The 20252-nt window shown below is 36.0% G+C and overlaps 1 protein-coding gene across 1 annotated transcript in view; it reads left to right on the top strand.

Moving 5' to 3' along the window:
- LOC126371992 (uncharacterized) overlaps positions 1-2747 on the top strand; it is a 29161-nt gene extending 26414 nt beyond the window's left edge. The window contains exons 23-24 of the mRNA XM_050017490.1: positions 2181-2286; positions 2520-2747. Of these exons, the coding sequence (XP_049873447.1) occupies positions 2181-2286; positions 2520-2747 (334 nt within the window). The remainder of the gene's footprint in view (positions 1-2180; positions 2287-2519) is intronic.
- Positions 2748-20252: the final 17505 nt, after the last annotated feature.

Below are 20252 nucleotides of genomic sequence, written 5' to 3'. Positions count from 1 at the left end.
TACAAAAATAATGTGGGTTTCCTCACGATGTTTTCCTTCACCGCTGAGCATGTGATAATAATTTATGATCCAAATATGAATTTGAAAACAAATTCAACAATCATTGGTTTACGCCTGTGCGGGATTCGAATCTGCGTAAGCGGACTGTACTATTCCGTTTGAAGGACGACTTACGAAAAAGAAAAGCAGCCATCACACACAGCTTGGAAAAAGGAGTTTTTATTGAAAATCAGTTAAACGCTGCGCAAAAGGTTATACTTAGTGTAAAAATATAACCAAAACAGTATGTTTGTTTACTCGAATAGTATGGGAAACTGTTAAAATTTAAGAACACTCTACAGTAGCGGTACCTCATGGGAGCAATAGGTAGTTTTATCCTTATAAGAATAGTCACAATGCGTAGAGATCATTTTCTATTGAAGTTGTCGCTCCTGAAGAAAGAAAAAGCTGGTCTGTTTGCCTGAAAACGGTTTCACTGTTTAGTTTAAAACGTTTCATCATTAACTTGTAATTGGTCTGAGAACTAATTAGAGTCTTTAAACAAGGCCAGATTTATAATTCATTAAAATGTTTTTCGTATGAACCCCAAAACATCGCAAAAATACTAATTTATTAAAATGTTATTTGATGGAATAAATTGTTTTATAATTTCAAGTTACAGCTCAAACTAAGGTAATAATGGTTTATACTTCATTATAGCAATACTTAATAAAATGACTTTGTCTTCATCGGCCATATTGTAAACACCACTTTAAACAGAAGGTCACTCTAACGTTAAACGTAGAAGTGAGTTAAAATCTTGCATTTTTAAAGCGCAGTTAAATGTAAATTGCAACGTCAACAAACACGATATTCTGACTGGCATGGCGCTTCCAATTAACCTTTCACTTTAGTACACCACATTTTATCTTTCTGTCCCAGAAAAATATTAATATTGTTCGATTGTGTTTTTAAAAAATCGGATATTGACCAACTTTACTATTACTATTACCCCTATGTACGTCGATAAGATATCAATCACATCTCAACATATTTCCGCAGATACCATTATTTACTTATTGCAAGTGCAAAAGCTATACAAATACAAAAAACCACCAAAATAAAAATAAATAATTACAAAAAGACTCTTAACTAGGTACATGGCAAATGGCGGCCTTATCGCTTAAAGCGATTAAGCTATGTAGTATATATGTCGCAGGGATATGATAAAAACGGGGATTTGATCAATTCCCTAAGGGATTTGATCAAATTACGGAGGATGTTAAAATAACAACACGATTTTATCTTTTCCCTAAACAAATCTAGTGAATTGAACAAATCCCTAAATTGGTTCAGTGAAATGACAAAAATAATTTTGTGTTGGTATTTTATAGGTTTATTTGGTAAGATATACCTACATAATTATGATAATCAGGTGAGTGTAATACAAGGAAATATTGATATAAAAAATCACCATTACTTAGAACAATTTTTTATTTCTTGAAAGAAAGAACAAAAATTTCTTTAAAAAATAAAACATATTTTAGTTGCGTATGATATGCCTATTTGTAATAATCACTTATTAAAACATGTAGCTGATTTGTGGCATTGTAAATTACAAAAAAATTTCGTGTCTAATACAATCCCTGTAATATTATTTGCATCTAGTAGACCCCTGTCTACTTTTGGTACATCAACCAAAACGGTGGAACCAACTAATACCTATATCTGAGTTTCTTAGAAGAAGTGTCTTTCATTTTATCAGCAAATCTTTTTAAATTTTGTGAAGAATTACCAAAAAAACCTTTAAAATACCAAAGAAAAATTATTTTTGTCATTTCACTGAACCAATTTAGGGATTTGTTCAATTCACTAGATTTGTTTAGGGAAAAGATAAAATCGTGTTGTTATTTTAACATCCTCCGTGATTTGATCAAATCCCTTAGGGAATTGATCAAATCCCCGTTTTTATCATATCCCTGCGACATATATGCAGGTGAGCGTGGCTTGAAAATCACTGTTGGTAGACTTCGACACCTACGAGTATCTACATTTGTATGTTGTTTGTTCTTAGGTGAATTTTGTGTCGACATGTATTGTGATACCTACTAAATTACCTTTATTGTTATTGGCTAGATTTGAAATTGTAATGTAAAATTGTGTTTGCCTGAATCGGCTCTATTTTTTGTCTTTTTTTTTAGCGGAGAAAGTCGTATGTCTTCAGTGCTGGCTATTAACGGAGTTTTTGGTATTATTCCCGGTCTCTTTCCTAACACACCTTATCAATTCTCCTACTATACCCGGACGGTATGTATAAAATTTAAACTGAGTCTATCTGCATTATTTATATAAAAATAATTTTGTATGCTTTAAATCCATGTAATTTTCGATAAATTGGTGATGTTTACTAAATATGTTCTGTTATTTTTACGCATATCGGCACAGAATAGGTAATTTGTAAGACTTAGGTTTACTCCCTATAAGGACTACTACAAATATTATATGAATATAGTTAAAATCTCTGTTCGATTTGATTTTAGGTAGTGGATCTTGTTTACTTGGACTATTATGACTGGCAGGATCTCCTCAATGGATATCCTGATGTCAAGTACGATCTATACGTCGCCGCCATGAAAATGAGGATAGAAACTTCAAAAATGTCATTAAGATCACTGTCAAAAAGCTCTTTGAAAACTCCATCGAAAACGTCATTAAGAACACTGTCAAGAAGTGGTATAAATATTCACTCTAAAATGTCTTTAAAATAAAACCTATGACAAAGTGCTGCTGGCTATAGTTTGTTAATTTTCTTTAAATAAATATTCCACTTTCATATTTCTTATTTTATTTTCAAAAAGGTAAGCACAACAAATAGGATAAATGCATGTGTCCTTATAAAAGTTTAATTATTAAGGGGGGTTAAAATGGCCATATCGAAGCAATTCACCTAAGAAAGCAATATTGCAATTTGACGTTTGTTTAAATTGCGCACTTACTTTTATATACCATTTTAACCCCCAAGTACGCTCTACTCTGAACCGTTAGTCTACGAGTATGTAGCGGGAGAACCTGTTCTTGGAGAATGTATTTGTGTGATGCTCCCTGGTCGAATCTCTATTCTGTATACATTTTCTAATTATACCTATCAATATATTGTAAAATAATCCGTTCGATCCAATTGTATAAATAAATAAAACTTCAAAGTTTGCAAGAAATTGTGTATTGAATAGGGATCCGGCCAGCAACCTAGTTACGCTAACTGCGAATCGGAAGATGCAGGATTTCGTTCGAGAAGCACAAACTTACATAGATTTCAAAGACCATCAAGATGACGAGACCTCACTTTGGATTTTCATTCTACACATACGAGAGGTGTTCAATGAAAAGTGAGAATGAGATAATAAATAGATACTGGTTGGCATACCCCATACATTTGTAATTATATTAATATAAAAAAGTTAAAGATTCTCTTTTTTTAAACGGATGAAGGAGGGTTAATAGGATTACGAAAGCAGTATATAAAGCGAAGGTTAGTGGTAGGGCTGACAGAGGAAAACCTAGAAGGACGTATATTGACCAAATTGGAGATGTCCTTAGAAAGGTTCAGTGCGGTCTACTCTGAACAAGCGTGCGTGTATGAAACGATTGATGATTGTGGAGGAAGCAAGAGTAGTAAGTTTCTAAGCAAATGGAATTCCATTCCATAGTCACTGCTTACCCGCGTGGGAAAGGCGTTAGTTTTGTGTGTATGTATGTTTTTTAAGTTTTGCTTTTGCAGCATTTTTTAGATTTATTACAACAAAGATCCTAACTGATTTGATTATTAACTATGGATGAAACATGACTTCACCTTCACTTCACTTCACTTATCAATAGTCCATGACCTAAAAGAGACCGTCTCATCTCCAACGCTTAAGAAATTTAAAGCGATTCCATCCACCGATAAGGTCATGGCTTTCTTTTCTGGGATAGTCAGGAGGTGGTGATGATCAAATACCTCAGTCATGGGCAAAATTGCGCAGGAAAATTCGTGAGGAACGACGTGGCGAACACGGTAAAGTTTTTTTTTCACCAAGATAACGCCCCCGCGCGCAACTCCGAAATTACGATGGCTGCTATGTGGTCGATAATTTACTCCAAGGGAAAGCAGTTTTATAGCTTAAGTGTTTTTTATAGATAAGTATACTTGAGAGACATTCTTTGATCGCTCTCCGTTATAACACACATTCTACTCTTACAACCAATTACTACGTAAGCCATAGTTCACAATGAATAACTATTTCACAGATTTTTTATATAAAAATTTAAAATAACATCCCTAAACACCAAAAAACTAACACCAGGTTTGGTATTCAGCTGGCTACCATAACGTCTCAAAAAGTGGACAGACTTTCTAGACAGTGGTGTTTGTCTATGTTTGTTTCTTTTTTCACACAGAATATTGCCATAGGGAAGAAAGAGAGCTGTGATAGTTTCATCGTCATTCTAAAATATTATCTGTCCATACTAATACTTGGTCCTTAGTTTGATCCATTATTTGCGGGTTACCTCCCTGTAAATTGATGTGCGTGACGCTGGCCATAGACTTGTCCTTGGCCAATTGTCAACAAAAGAAAAACTTCCACAATGGAAATGCTTTGTGGAAATGGATGATGTTTACATAGAGCATCACGGACCTCCGCGGACCGGGATGTTCACAATTTTAAAAATAATTTTGACAGTTATTATTTTTTCTTTCACCTGTATTATTTGCTGGAAATCATGTTTATAATGCTTATTTTAGAAAAATAATTTTATTTTATATTTGGTATAAATATTTATTACCTAATTATATTTCGGTGAGCATCCGACCCAATGGAATATAGTGATACATCACTAAAATCAGCGGAATCAAGAATTGACGATGATGTTTCTTCTGTTGCCTCTGAGTATAGGGAAGAAGAATCTATAAAATGGATAAATATTATCTTTCTTCCATTTCAACTTTGGTGGCAAGTTATTGTATTATTCGCAGTTTTCACCAAATGTTTTATGGTGAGTTTAATCATCTACATTGTTGAAATAAAATACAGGTGCTATAATATATTAAAGGTACTTTAGAATGGAAATCTTCATTTTCAGGGGCCCCTCGTGGCAATATTTCCATTTGTACATTGTCCTTATGCCACACGAAATGAGTATTACTTTTATTTGGAAATTATCTACAGATATTTCGCCGACATTCTGTATGTTATTGACACGTTTTTGTATATAATACACAGGTACTAGTCATGTTTCATATATTATTACTTCAGTACCTAGGTAGCAAAAGGACGTTCATTTCCTTGAGTTTGTTTTGTACTTTATTGTTATAAACACTTTCACAATCTTTTCCGGACCTTCATAAATACATTATTTGATTCGGTCAAGTAATAAACTTACATGTTGCTGTAGAACTACTGTAAATTTTAAGACTAGGAAAACTAAGAATTTCCAAATTATGATGGTAAAAGTTCAATTAAAGATTAATCAAACTATACCTATACTCAGAGGGTTCAATATACAAATCAAGAAGATCACTCGATTCAATTAATTGTAAAAAAATAAGGAACTGGACCTCACGGATACTACTGCTTATGTTGGGAATTACATTGGACGCTAAGGTACAATGGAGTCCTCATATTAATAAGTTGTGCAAAGGGCTCAGCTCAGCAGCATTTGCGATCAAAAAAACCCATTTAATAACCGATGTAGAAACCGCGCGATTAGTTTACGTTGCCTACTTCCTCACCCTAATGTCGTACGGTATCTTGCTGTGGGGTCATCTTGCTGATGTCAACAGCATTTTTGTTTTGCAAAAGCGAGCCATTCGGGCGATTTACAAATTAGGACCCAAGACGTCACTTAGAAATAATTAAGTTTGGCGTCACAACATATCTCTGATTTTTTAATATATTTAAAAAACATAGGATTGTTTGAAAAAATAGTGATCGGTGTTTTTACAATAAGATTCTCATTGACAGTCAGAATATACCTTTAAATAAATTTAAGACAACAATTAAACAGAAACTTTGTAAAAATGGTAATTATAAGATTAGTGATTATCTAAAAGATATTTGAATGCGTGGGATTAGCTTTCTGGGAACTGATATTAGGCAGCCAAATTATTAAAATGTATAACAGTATTTTTTTTCGAACGTGAAAAGGAACGTATAGGGCCCTGTGCCGAGGTTTTTTTTGCAGCTTCTTTTCCCCGGCTATACAGTTTGTGAGAAGCTGCAGTAGTTTTTGGCGGATGAGACGTTCGTTATGTAAAAAATGACGATTTAAAGTATAACAATATACCTACATATACCAATCCGCACTGGGCCCGCGTGGTGGTTTAAGGCCCGATCTCCCTATCCGTCCATAGGGAAGGCCCGTGCCTCAGCAGTGGGGACGTTAATGGGCTGATGATGATGATAATACCTACTGAATAAAGATATTTTTGAATTTTAATCAAACAATCCCAAGCTCGGGGGACTAGCGTTCAAATTTTTAACGCCGAGTTTCTTCCTATGTCCACCTGGTCATCATCAGACTCTGGATGGAACTTGACCCCAATTTTCAATTATGTCTAAGTATAATAATAGTATAATAATAATACTCCAACTCGCGCACTGAAGGTTTCGAATTGTCGTAAATTAATAAAAAACGACGTGGTTTTTCAGCGCGAAAAATAATTGTGTAGGTATTTTTACTGTGGTAAAGCAAAAATGAGGGTTATGCGTTTGCCCGCTACCCCGCCCTCGAACCTAAACCACTAATCAGAATGTAACAAATGAAGTGTCACTAGAAGCGTCTTGATTGTGTTTTGGTTATAGGATATGTGACGTAACGCTAAATTCAATATGGCGCCCTCTAATACAGAGGTTTGCTTGAATTTACGTGATAATTACGTATAACATAACTGCTCATATATGTCTTCAGTACTTAAATAAAACACATAATGATAATTATTAACTCAAAATCATGAACTGAATCATCCCCCTCAGTATTCAGTGTTACTAACACCCTGTAGATGGACGCGATAATGAATAATCTATAATAGGTATATTATTTTGTTTTGTTTACTGTTTTGTTTTTTTTCCCATTTTTTTTTGTGTGATAGTTTACCTTTTAATTTTGAAATTGTAATTTTTTATTTTTTTATTGTTTTTCATGTTCATAGTCTTATTTTTCTTTTGTTTCTTTTTTCATTCATTGTTTATTTTGTGTTGTATTAGTTTTTATATTGTCTTTTTTTCTCGTCATACAGCGCATTGGATTACACTGTAATGTTGTATGTACCTTTATAAATAAATAAATAAAATAAAATTTAAGGCAAGTAACGGATGAAGCTATGAAAAGAGAACATCTTCCGAAGCCTGCTTATCAGATATTACTTGATGTGGTTTCAATGATTCCATTGTATACGATGATTTCTGATGATAAATGTACTACAAATACGTTGTGGCCGAATTTATTAACTTTTAATGAGTTTTTGGTGTGAGTATTTACAGTGTAATTTCGACAATAAGTAGTTAATATTGATTTCAGGCTAGTCATGTGAGTATTTAACCGTATTATTGATATATACAGGGGACCACGTAAGTATCTAGTAAATCATAAGAAATATGCTATCGCATATAGCTATTATATGTCGTAGTTGGATTGTATAAACCGGCTTATTAACATTACGGCTAGCCGTTTTCAATAACTGGCCCTTTTGTAATGCGGCGCGCGGTGGGTCAACAATTATCTTGATTCAATATAAATGAAAGTTAAGTAATTGGTACAAAAGCCCTTAAAATACCTTATCGCTAAGGTAGCAATTTAGCGATATAACCAATCAAACAAGCTACATAACGGCTACATAGACTTAAAATAGATATATTTTACTGCGACATAATATACACTATGTAGGGCACAAATAAGTGAGACGGTTTGCCGACGTGTGAGTAAGCTACATCCTACATACGACCTACAGATTTTCATGTGAGAAACGCTGGTTTTCCAACAGAAAATGAAGCATTACGAGGGCTGATTGATAAGTACCCGAAATGAAAGACTTTTTAAAACTAAAATGGAATAAAATATATACCGTTCTATTTTTACATCTCTAGTAAGCTTACATGCAAAATTTTATTTCATTGGCGCCAAAAAGTCTACTTTTATGAGACGATTGATTTTTATTTGCTAATTACGTTTGAAAAATGGAAAAAAATGAAGTTCGGGCCGTTATTAAGTTCTACGTTTTGAAGGGAAAAATAGCAAGTCAGATTAAAGCCAAGCTGGATGCCGTATTAGGTGACTCTTCTCCTGCGATGAGTACAGTTCACATCTGGGTAACCGATTTTAAACGGGGCAGAAAGAGCTGTGAAGACGCCCATAGAGCCGGACGTCCAAATGAGGTCACAAATGAAGTATGATACGAAAAATTTAAAAAATTGTTCTAAACGATCGACGATTGAAATTACGAGAGATAGCCATAATGGTAGGGATATCATCGGAACGAGTTTTTAATATTTTACATGAACATTTGGATATGAAAAAGCTTTGCGCGCGATGGGTGCCGCGTTTGCTGACTGCAGACCAAAGATAGCGGAGAGTGGATGATTCCTTAAAGTGTCTAGAGCTGTATAAACATGATCCTGTTGAATTTTTGCGGCGATATGTAACCGTTGATTAAACATGAATTCATCATTATACACCTGAAACAAAAGAACAGTCTAAACAGTGGACTAAGAGCGGTGAACCTGTGCCTGAGAAGGCAAAATCAACATTATCGGCTTGAAAGGTGATGGCTACTGTCTTTTGGGATGTGCGAGGTGTGATTCACGTGGATTATCTTGAAAAGGGTAGGACAATTAATGGACAATACTACACAAACTTGCTGCAAAGATTGAATGAAGAAATTCAAAGGAAACGACCTCATTTAGCGAAGAAAAAAATACTGCTCCACCAAGACAACGCACTTGTTCACACCTGCGCTGTAGCAAACGCTAAAATCGAAGAATTAAGCTATGAATTGCTACCGTATCCACCTTACTCGCTAGACCTGGCTCCGTGCAACTTCCATCTGTTCCCAAATTTAAAAAAGTGGCTAGGTGGCCAAAGATTTTCTTCAAATAATGAAGTCATTGCCACCGTAGACGGCTATTTTGAGGGGTTGCACAGGATCTTCTACCAAAATGGTATAAAAGCTTTAGAGAAGCGCTGGAATAAGTCTGTAGAGGTAGAAGGAAGCTATGTTGAAAAATAAATCATTTTTGTGTATAATATTAGAAGTTATCATTTTTATTTCGGATACTTATCAATCAGCCCTCGTATTATTAAAATGTGAAATGTTCTTAATTGATTTTTTGTTGCAGTATTTACAGAGTGGGAAAATTCTTTTGTTTGAATACATCCCATAACTATGGCGTGTTATTAATTGGTTATAGCATAATGTTTATACTTGTCATCAATGCACTGACTTGTTTTTTTATACTTTTTACATTTGACGGATTATGCGGGCCCTGCAATGACTTTTCCAGGATGGATTGGTTTGACTGGCGTAGGGCAAAGAAGAGAAGGGTACGCAACATTTTTACCTATGAGTCGTCCCAATAGCGATTGTAAATAATTGTGTTTTAACCGAATACCTAAACATGCACCTGAACAAAATCTTTCTAATTGCCTCCAAGCTATCATCAACAGAGGTGTACCGTTACTAACTGCATTTTTTTTAAATTGATCACAGTGGCGGCTCATTAATCTGCATAATTATATTTATTGATACTTATTACTCTACAATCGATTTCTCAGACAAAATAAAATAGACTCGCGCATCGAAGGTTCCGTAGAAACTGCCGTTAATAATCTATTGGCCCCGATTCCTGCAGACACCTCCCAATTTTATTTTGTTATACCCGTCATTTTCTTATCCGCCGAAAAGGAAAGGGACGGATGATTGTCAACAAGTTAATTTTAAAGTGAATAAATAACCCGTGCGAATAAAATAGGCATCTTGCTGGTATGCAATCCGTTTGTTGTGCTGTCTACTTAATTCTGTCGGTCTATTGGCCGATGTAAAATTTTTAGACGGTTGTTTTAGATTTCTACTTAAAATTGACGTATATTCCATAAATTTTATACCTGTCTATTACCCGTCCCTTTCTTTTTCAACGGATAAGATACTCTACGATCTGAGGTTAAGGTTCAATAAACAGCGCCTTTTCGGAAGTTGATTTTAAATCTGGCCGAAAATAATTGACTTCAGGCACTGGTGATTTAGGCACGTACATAGTACAGGCTCTTCTGTATGTGCAATTAAACTCGGAAATAATTTCCCGTATTCTCTTTTCCTTTAAAAATACCGGGCACGTCTTGCTTAACGCCATGTGATCCCCTTTGCAATTTACTTATACGAAAGATGTCGTAAGACAATTCTCATGATTTCCCCCGCATTTTGGGCATACTATTTTATCCGATGGGCACCTTACCTGTGTATGTCCTAATTTCCAACACTTAGAACATTGTGTGACTGGAAACACGAACGGGTCCACCTTTACGCGCACATTGTCCACATAGGCATGTGTGGGCAAAAATGTTCCTTTAAAGCCTAATCTGACTGTTTTACTCGGTACCCAGTCGCCTCTTCAGGCGGAGTACTGTTACTAGTACCGCTGGTTTATTACAGCTGGTGCTCCTTAATATCTCTTCATTAGTGAGCTCCAAATCAACATTACGTATGGTGCCGTATGTGTGACTTATTTGAAATGCTTTCTGGAAATTCCACCCTTTCTCGATTAACTTCACACAAGTCATCATTTTCTCCATACACCGGTCTTTTTCAAATTTGACTCTTATTTTATACGGACTTAAGTACTTTATTTTAAATATATCCAAGATATCTAATTCTTTGAGTAGCCTGGCTAGTGCAAATTGCTTCGGTAATCTCTCTTTGCATGAAACATAGACTTCAGACTTTTCTTGGAACTTTGGCTTTTTATCGACTGTCGTCCAATTTTCATCTCCTGAATCTCTATCTCTTTTTATAGGTCCCGTTGATTTTATTTCTCCATCCTCTCCATTTTCATTAGGTCTATTCCCTTCGTACTAGCACAACGTACAGCTACCGTTTAATAATATAAGAATATATTTTTTTTGGAGAGAGCTTATCTTCTCCAGTATTAATGCTTAGCCTGTAACGTGCTGTTACAGGCAAAATTTTGTTTGGTATATTTCATGTCTAAGTGGTCGTGTACAATATTATGAACACTTCCTATATAAATCTTCACTTTTTCAGCTTTTTTTATCATTTGTTCGGTCACTACTGTCGGAGGGCGTCCAGAGCGAAGTAAAATTTTTCAAGCACAGATATTTTATTATTGCGCGGATTTCAAATTCATTCCATATCTAAGAACACTCTTCATTACACGTAGGAAAGAAATAATATCTTAAAACTTTTTATATTATTATGATAACAAATGTATGGGGTACGCCAGCCATTATTTGCTTTCCGTCCAAGGAATATATATAATATATTTCATTCTCACTTTTTATTACACACATAGAATCCCCGTTTAATGGTGTTAAATAATGTTTTAAAAATAATGAACCTAATCTTAATTTATTTGTAATATGTTTCAGATTGATAAATCAGAATACAAAGATCTAGGTTTATACGTCTATGGATTTTCCTTTGTTATGGCACTTCTTGCAAATTCTATATTTGACTCATACAGACCGTTTCCTTACATGGAAATTGTGTTGTTTAATATATTTATGATACTTGGCTTCATATTTTTGGTTTTTATAATTATGCCTAAATTATTTGGCGAGTCTTTACTTAGATTGAAGAGAGTTTATGCGTTTCATCCACGAATCAAAAGGATAATTGAAGAAACTAAAAGGAGAAATCCGTCACCGACAGCATATCTTCAAGTGGAATCATTCTATTCGTTAATTTGGACAAAACGACATGGCATTATTACGATGCCAAAAGCAATATATGACTTACCAGAAGCCATGAGATTAGATATAAAACAAGACTTAGTATGGCCTGTTTTTCACCACAGTCCAACCTTTAGAAAGTCGACGTTATCATACAAACGTTGGTTATGCCAACACATAAGCCTCAATTGCAAGCAACCTGGCGAGAGGTTTTTCACCGGCCCGCATTGCTATAGTAAGTTATACTATATTAAAGCTGGTATAGTGCAGCTGCTTTCATCAGACGACACCACCTCTGCTCTCTTGTCAGTGTCGGGTGGTACACTTTTTGGAGACATAAGTTTTTTAGTTCCACCCATGAATAGGAAAGTAATTGCACGATGTCTTACATACTGTGAAGTACTCTCAATCGCTCGAGCTGACATTGTGAGATCCTTGCATATGTTCCCTGAAGACCGTCACGCCATTATGAAGTTATGCAGAGAAAGATTGAAACATGCACATGACTTATACAATAACAAAGAAAAAAAGAAAGGCGCTGACAGGGCCGAAGATGAAGGTATTGCATGGGTTAAACGTCGGTGGTGGGAACTATTTCATATCCTTCATAACATGAAAATATCTACGGGCAAAAGGAAACGAATACGAGAATTACCTGCGGAAGAGAGCAATTATCATTGTTCTAAATATATTGGGCAGTTGGTATTATGCGAAGACATTAAGTTACAAAGAAATTCCTATTTTGTCAAAGTAACATTTCCTTGGATTTTAGCACCGGATTCTAAACTGGGTCACATTTGGCATCAGTTTGTTTTCGTTACTGTTGCCCTCGTATTAATTATACTTCCACCAAACATAATCAGACAAAGAGTTGAAACAGTAACTTGGTACAAGTATTTTCATAATTTAGTTGATATTATATATATCGGAGATGTTGTTATTAATCTATTTACAGGAATAGAAGTGAATAAAAAAATGGAAACTCATTTCATTTCACTCCTAGTAAATCGTTGCAAAAATGTATATTTTATAATGGATGTGCTTTCAACTCCTGGCGTTGAATATATAATGTCTTTAACTAAAAATGAACAAATCACATACTTATGTCAATTTAACCGGCTCATCAAGGTGTATATATTATTCGTTAATAAAGACGGAAGGGTTTGGAGGATGAATAAAGACCTTTTGAGACGAGTATTGTATGTCATAATATTGATACAGTTTTGTTACCACTATATTCCAGCATTTTTACTGTATATACCTATTACTCAGTTCACTTCTTCGTTAAGTGGAAAAATTTTTTACGGAAATTTATGCATATTTTCGAAAAATAATTGTGCGAATTCGGAGGAGGCCGAATATGGTATTTTATCAATAGTGGTTGGGTGGGTGGTTAAATCTATCACCCGTCTTGATACTGCTCGATCAGTCAATGAAGTTACCCTTGGTAGTCTGGTAACAGTTGCAAATATTATTGTTCGTTTGTTTATTAGATTTAAATTAATATCTGCATTGTACTTAAAATATCGAGAAAGAGTAAACTACCAGTTTTTTGTAACAAATCTCAAAAATCACTACATTTGTCTCAAAATTCACCCGGACTTACTTAAAAGGCTGGACACTTATTTGGACTGTCACTGGAGGTATTACAATGGAATGGATATTTTGCATCCTAATATTTTGAAGGATGAACCTTTCGATATTTACTGGAAACTTCATGGAGACAAAGCAGAAAAAATCATAAGTGAATCTGCTGCATTCTTAGGAGCTGATACGGCACTTATAAAGGAACTAGCTCACAAAAGCAAGTTTTTAATACTTCCACAGAACTCTACTTTGATTATGTTTGGAGTAGACATTGAAAACGTCACTTGGATATCAAGCGTAAGTAAATTTTATAAATGATCATTATTATATGAATCGCTTCATTAGAAGATATAACCATGTAGTCCCTTTAGCCTACAAGGCAGCTCGCACATAGTATCGAGATCGAGATCAATATATCGATTTTACGAATTAAACCACAACCCTACTACTGTTTGCAACCCTATTCGTTCATATTTGGTTCTCATTCCCTTTAGAGATAGATTTTTGCAAAACTTTGGCCATGTAAGGGTATGGGAGGGAGGGTGTTATATCTTCGAATGAAGCGATTCATATAATAATGATCGAACTTCGCTTGAGAAGTTCGTTTGATCATTTATTATATTTCATCGCTTCATTCTTCAGATATAACCATGTAGATGTTAAAAGAAAGTTTTGCAAGTGATTAGAATTTTTTAATAAAAGTATGATTGTGTAAATCAAATATTTTTATTATAATCTACTTAAAGTACAGTTCAACAATCAATATTAAGTAAGTATGAATACATTTTGAATTTGAATATAAGCTAATTATTCTATATTATTAGTACCGACCTGGCACACGGAATGTGCAAATTGACGCACGTCTGTCTTTGAGCACCTTTAACAACGTTAGAAAGAAGCAGCTACATTGTATGAGAATGTCAAATTTTCCTTCAAATCTGTCTGTCTTGCAATATTTGAGGTCAAATTACTTAGTTTTTTGTCCCTATTAAGGGTACTTTTTTTGGATGTTTCTAAAAGCCTATTAAATGGAGCAGTTTTTAAAAATACTTTCAGGGTCCATGACAATCTCATGTGTTTATTATTCTTCAGCGAAGTATTAACAACTGTAACAATTTTGGTCGAATTCTCACTTTGACTTCCGATAACTTTTTTTTTATACTTGATTTGACTTTGATTTATCTTTGATTTAGCGGTACACAGCCTTAGGCATAGTTGTGAAGTAAAATAAAATAATTATTAAGAAAGGGATAGCGACAAAATGATTATTTCTGAAGTAAGGTACAAAATCTGGAAAAAGGTACAAAATGGGTCGTATCTCCTAAACCGTAAATAATTGCTGAACATATATGGGGGTGTTTCTGGTAGCTAATGAGCCCCTCTATCTAATTTTTCATTTTGAACCTGAACTTCTGGGCCACCCTGTATATGCCCTTAAGCAGTCTAGTTACGCGTTCGTCTGAACCAATATTGTTTCCCAGCATGAGAGATAAAGCAGAGCGGTGAGAATTAATTGATCCGTAAGAAGCGCCGTTTTTATACTGTTCGGTAAGAAAACTTAAAACCGTAGGGATCAAGCAATCAAGGGGGTTAATGTTATTAAGCGCGTAATATTGCCACCATAATGTAAGTGAAACGTTGTATTGTTTCATTGTGCTGTTGGACAGGGATGCTAACATCAGATCTAACGACGAGGCTGGTACACCACGTGCTAGGAACGCCTGCCTGAGAGCGTTGCTGCACCCAGGGTAAGTTGGTTCCTGTAACAACACGATACACGGTGTTCGTTAGGCTTAAACCAAATAATATCGGATATTATCAATTCCAGTAAAAGTGGATACCGGCTTTGACCAGGCCACAATGGGAACACCAAAATTCCAGTAGCATGGTCGTGTTCTAGTTTTGCAGACATTTAAGGATCAGTGGAAAAGGGGGAAAAACATAAAAGAAATGCCTGTTCCAATTCAACGTGAAAGCATCAACTGAAGCAGCTTTAGGATCTTTTTTCCATGACACATAAACACGAAATTTGGCATTGGCGCGAGAGGCGAATAAATCTATCGTAGGTTTACCCAATTGTTCCGTGATTCGCTTAAAAGCATAATCCGATAATTGACACTCTGTATCCGGGTTTGACCTACGAGATTGCTCGTCCGCTTCATAATTATCTTTGGTGTTAATATATGAAGCGAACAACCAGATATTTCGCATTTCGCACCACTGCCAAATTTGCCTAGATAGACCGTTCAAATGTGGAAATTGGATTCCTCCCATTCGATTTACGTAACTTATTGCTGTAGTATTATCAAAATGGAGCAATTAGTTCGGTCAGTTGCAAAGCATTTCAGCGCAAGAAGCACTGCTAGTAATTCCAAATGATTGATGTGGAATTTCGATTCCTCGTCTTTCCATGATCCGTGACATTTCTTACCGTTACATACGGCACCCCAGCCTGGCAGAGAGGCGTCAGAAAAGATTTCTACGTCGTAATTAGATGTTTGTAAGGGGTTTGATACAACTGTCACGTTAGATATCCACCAATAAAGGTCATCAAGAACTTTATCGGAAGGCTGAAATGTTGTTTCAAAATTGGGGGACCTTTCAAGAGCCATGAATTTTTCGCGTTCTAACATTTTTGTGTAGACCCAACCATATCTCACGGCGGGACATGCTGCGGTTAAAACTCCGATTAATTGCGCAAACTCCCTTATAGTGCATCTAGGTAATTTGTAAAAATGTTCTACTAATTGTAAAATTTTGTGACGTTTCTCCGGGGGTAACGAGATAGTTTGCTTGTTGGAGTCGAATACGAAACCAAGAAACTTACAAACTTGGTTTGGGATAAGGCAACTTTTATCATAGTTGACGACAAACCCTAGACGTTCGAGGAGTGCCAATGTCACTTTTACATTTTTAAGACATTCATCGTAACTATCCCCAATACACAAAATGTCGTCCAAATAGAACACATTTTTATAGCCTTGGCATCTTAGGTAAGTAATAATAATAATAATAATAATAATAATAATCATTTATTTCAGACTTACAATCCATAGTTGTTAGTAAAAATGCAGTCTTAACCTATTGTAAGTAGAAAACACAAACTAAGTTAACGATTGCCAGAAGTGTGCAATCGCATCCACCGCGCGAACATAGGCGCGTCCCACCTGCCGATCAGCACACTCAGGATACTGTTCGAACTCTTACACATTCGATTTAGGGTCGAGGCGCCTCTCTTCCTCATTATTGTATAGAAGCAGTCTATCCTCGCTTCAGCAAACATGAGAGAAGCGCTACAGAATCGCGGAAGTCCAAACAGTATCCTGAGCGCATCATTGTACTGCACACGTAGCGCGCTGTACGCCTTCCGCGTATAGTTGACCCACAGGCTGCACGTGTAGAAAGATTGGCAGTAAGCTTTGAAAAGCATCGCCTTAACCTGCTTGCCACAACGTGCAAATCTGCGTGCCAACATGTTGCATCGGACAGCCAGCGCCCTACGCTCCCTCTCAATGTCCGAGTTGTCACATTGAGTCTCGGTAACCCAGTGGCCCAGGTACTTAAAACGTTCAACTTGAACCAATGGACTCCCGCACAGTCTTACAGGAGGCACGTTCGAATAAGATAATAACCTCTTTCATAATCTTTGTGAAAGCCCTGGGTGCTACCGATAGGCCATATGGTAACGCGTTGAATTCATAAGTTTTATCATCAAACTGGAACCTTAGGTATTTTCGATCTTCTTTACGAACGGACACAAGAAAACACGCCTCTTTTAAGTCAATCGTTGCCATATGGCCGTTGGTAGGTAATAATCTAGACGCTGTCCTGTGGTCCTCCATTTTAAAATGTTGTTTAGTTACAAACTTGTTTAGGTTTTTTAAATTCAATATAAATCTTTTGCCGCCATTCGGTTTAGGGGCTAAAAATATTGATGAAATATATTCATTTTTTATAGGATCACAGAGACTACAAGCGCCTAGATTTATTAGGTTTTGAATGGCGATGACCATATCTTCATATTCAGATGCTGAACAGGAACTATGAGGTTTTGTCCGGCCAAGTAGTTAATGCCATCTGCGGCAAATCTACAATAAGTCACGTCAAAAAAGAAAAAAAAAAGAACTATGAGGCACTTTAGATTGAATAGGTTGAGTTTCAAATGGAATGTAGAAACACTTTTGTATCCAGTTTAGTATGACAGGGTTGCCAGTGATGGTAACCCAACAGTCGTAGAAATATGAGATTCTACCTGCATGTACCTGGGTTACTGGCGCGTTGGGGCACGGGTCCTGGCTGGTCCTGCGGCACTCGTGGCTGGTTGAGACTGCGGCCCATGGTCGGTGGTTGTCTCCTCTGCCCTCGTTCAGAAATGGTTTAGCCAAGCTATAGTTAACAACAGTAATGCGCGACTGTGTTTCCTGATAGTGTAAATCGGTTAGGATCCTGCAACCGTCGCTGAGTATCTTTATAGCTTCGACCTCGTTGTCACTCGTGAGTAATAAAGTCATAGCTTTGTTAATAATAGAAATGCCTAGCCCCAACTGCTGTTGGTCAGACTCCTTTCTCCAATCTCGACCACGTGCGGTTTCTGAAATGGCGGCCGCCACTTCAACATTCAGCTTGGGAGCCTGAAAGAGGGTGCAGTTTTCCGGCACGAGGTAATCCTTTAATAGGTTTTCCTTAGTCTCTTTAGGTAATCCTTTTTTAAGGATGGGGTTCCAGCGTTGAGCTAATACGTCGAGGATTTTTTCCCCATATTTAGGAGAAATGTCGGTAGATTCACCGAGAGCTAGGAGTAATTCCGGGTCTAAATCAGGTAATGTTACTTGGTCAGCATTTAAAGCTAAGTCTTCAGGTGGCGCCATCGGGTCAGAATCACCTTCAGGAGCCGCAGTGGATGCGAAGTTCAAAACAACATCATCCTCAATAGCCGGATTTATATCTTCTTGTTGATCTAAATCGGCGGCATTACTTGCCGGTTCATTGTCTGTAATAGAAAATATGCTAATTTAAATAACATACTACTGGTAAATAAATAGCCATCGTGGTAACTCACGGTTACCCGCCAGGTAAACCCATAATTGTATTTTATATACCTAATTATAATGTAGGTATTCGAGAAAATATATTATTTGGCCATCGTGTTAAATCACGTTTAACCGCTAGGCTTATTTAAGTTCAAATGGGCTTAGATCTAACAAAGGAGAAAGTGTCGTAGTACGTGTAATCATATTGTTTATTGTGTACATATTTAATCATTAAAAAATAAAAAGCCTTCGTGACAACTCACGGTTGACCGCCAGGCATATTTTTAATGAAGAAAAGTAAATGTATTTCGAAGAAATTACTGCTTTATATGGCGGAGGTACTTACCTGAATCCGATGAAGAACTTTCTAAAATAAGCCGGCGATATTGTATTCGCCTCTGTTTTTCTTCTAATTTCTTAATTTTCTTTCTATATTTATCAATTTTATCTTGCGAAGAATCTCTTTTGCGTTTTGGCATTTTGTTATAAAAATGCAAGGTAGAAGCACAAAATTGAGTCACTGTGCGCGTGCGATCGCTGCCTCGCACGAAAAAGGAATGAGAACCAAATATGAACGAATAGGGTTGCAAACAGTAGTAGGGTTGTGGTTTAATTCGTAAAATCGATATATTGATCTCGATCTCGATACTATGTGCGAGCTGCCTTGTAGGCTAAAGGGACTACATGGTTATATCTGAAGAATGAAGCGATGAAATATAATCAAAGTAAAATATTTATAGTAATGACAGTTGCAATTTTATTATCATATATTATTTTTACAAATATTTGTATAGGTATATCGATGAGGATCTTGTGGCGCGCTGATGAAGGTATTTGAATTTACTTTAAAAATGTAGTACGCTATTTTCTGTACCTTTCAAAGTAATAATTGAGTTTTATACCTGACAGGATTGCCTGTTCTTAGCGGATGTCTTCAAGTAAGGATAGAATATATATACAATATTGTATACTTGAATAATAATAAGTACCTGTTCCTTGGCTACCAATTTATATTTAATAATGTTTATTAATAATACACCCCGCTGGCTATATATAGATTTTATTTAACGGTCGATAACTACGTAAATAAACTTGGTTCGATTTCAGTAAAATTTCGCAAGCCAACTAGACGTTAATAAAGAATAGATGCCAGGCATAGACTAGTGTTATTATGGAAATAATTTGCCTACTTAATAAGTTTTTTTATTTCTTTTTCAGGGTGTCATAAAATGTGAGTATCGTGATGATCAAGGGGAAACATGCAAACAATTTTTATCTAATGGTCACATGTTAGCAACGCCGTCCGTCTTTTTGGGTCGACCGCCTCTTAGGACATATTCGTCAGCAAGTGATATTGAGGTATGTTGATCATCAGAAAAAATATTTAAGGACTTACTACATCAATTTTAATTTTATCTTTCAGTTCACCCTTTACAATGGTGTATTGCTCCCTGGCCGGACCAGTATTCAGGACACAATTTCTAATTACATACAGACATAAACTGACGAATGTTTCCCACCGGGGTAAACAGAGACTACGGAATTCTATTTGCTTCGATCTTAACACACTTCTCTTGCTTCCTCCACATTCATCAATCGTTTGATACACGCACGCCAGATCAGATCATTGACCATATTCCCAATTTGGTCAATGTACGTTCTTCTAGGTCTTCCTCTGCCAGCCCTACCACCAACCTTCGCTTTATATACTGCTTTCGT

This window comes from Pectinophora gossypiella, chromosome 13, assembly GCF_024362695.1.
Source record: "Pectinophora gossypiella chromosome 13, ilPecGoss1.1, whole genome shotgun sequence".
NCBI classification, from domain to species: Eukaryota; Metazoa; Arthropoda; class Insecta; order Lepidoptera; family Gelechiidae; genus Pectinophora; species Pectinophora gossypiella.
This window is presented reverse-complemented; position numbering and strand designations above follow the sequence as displayed.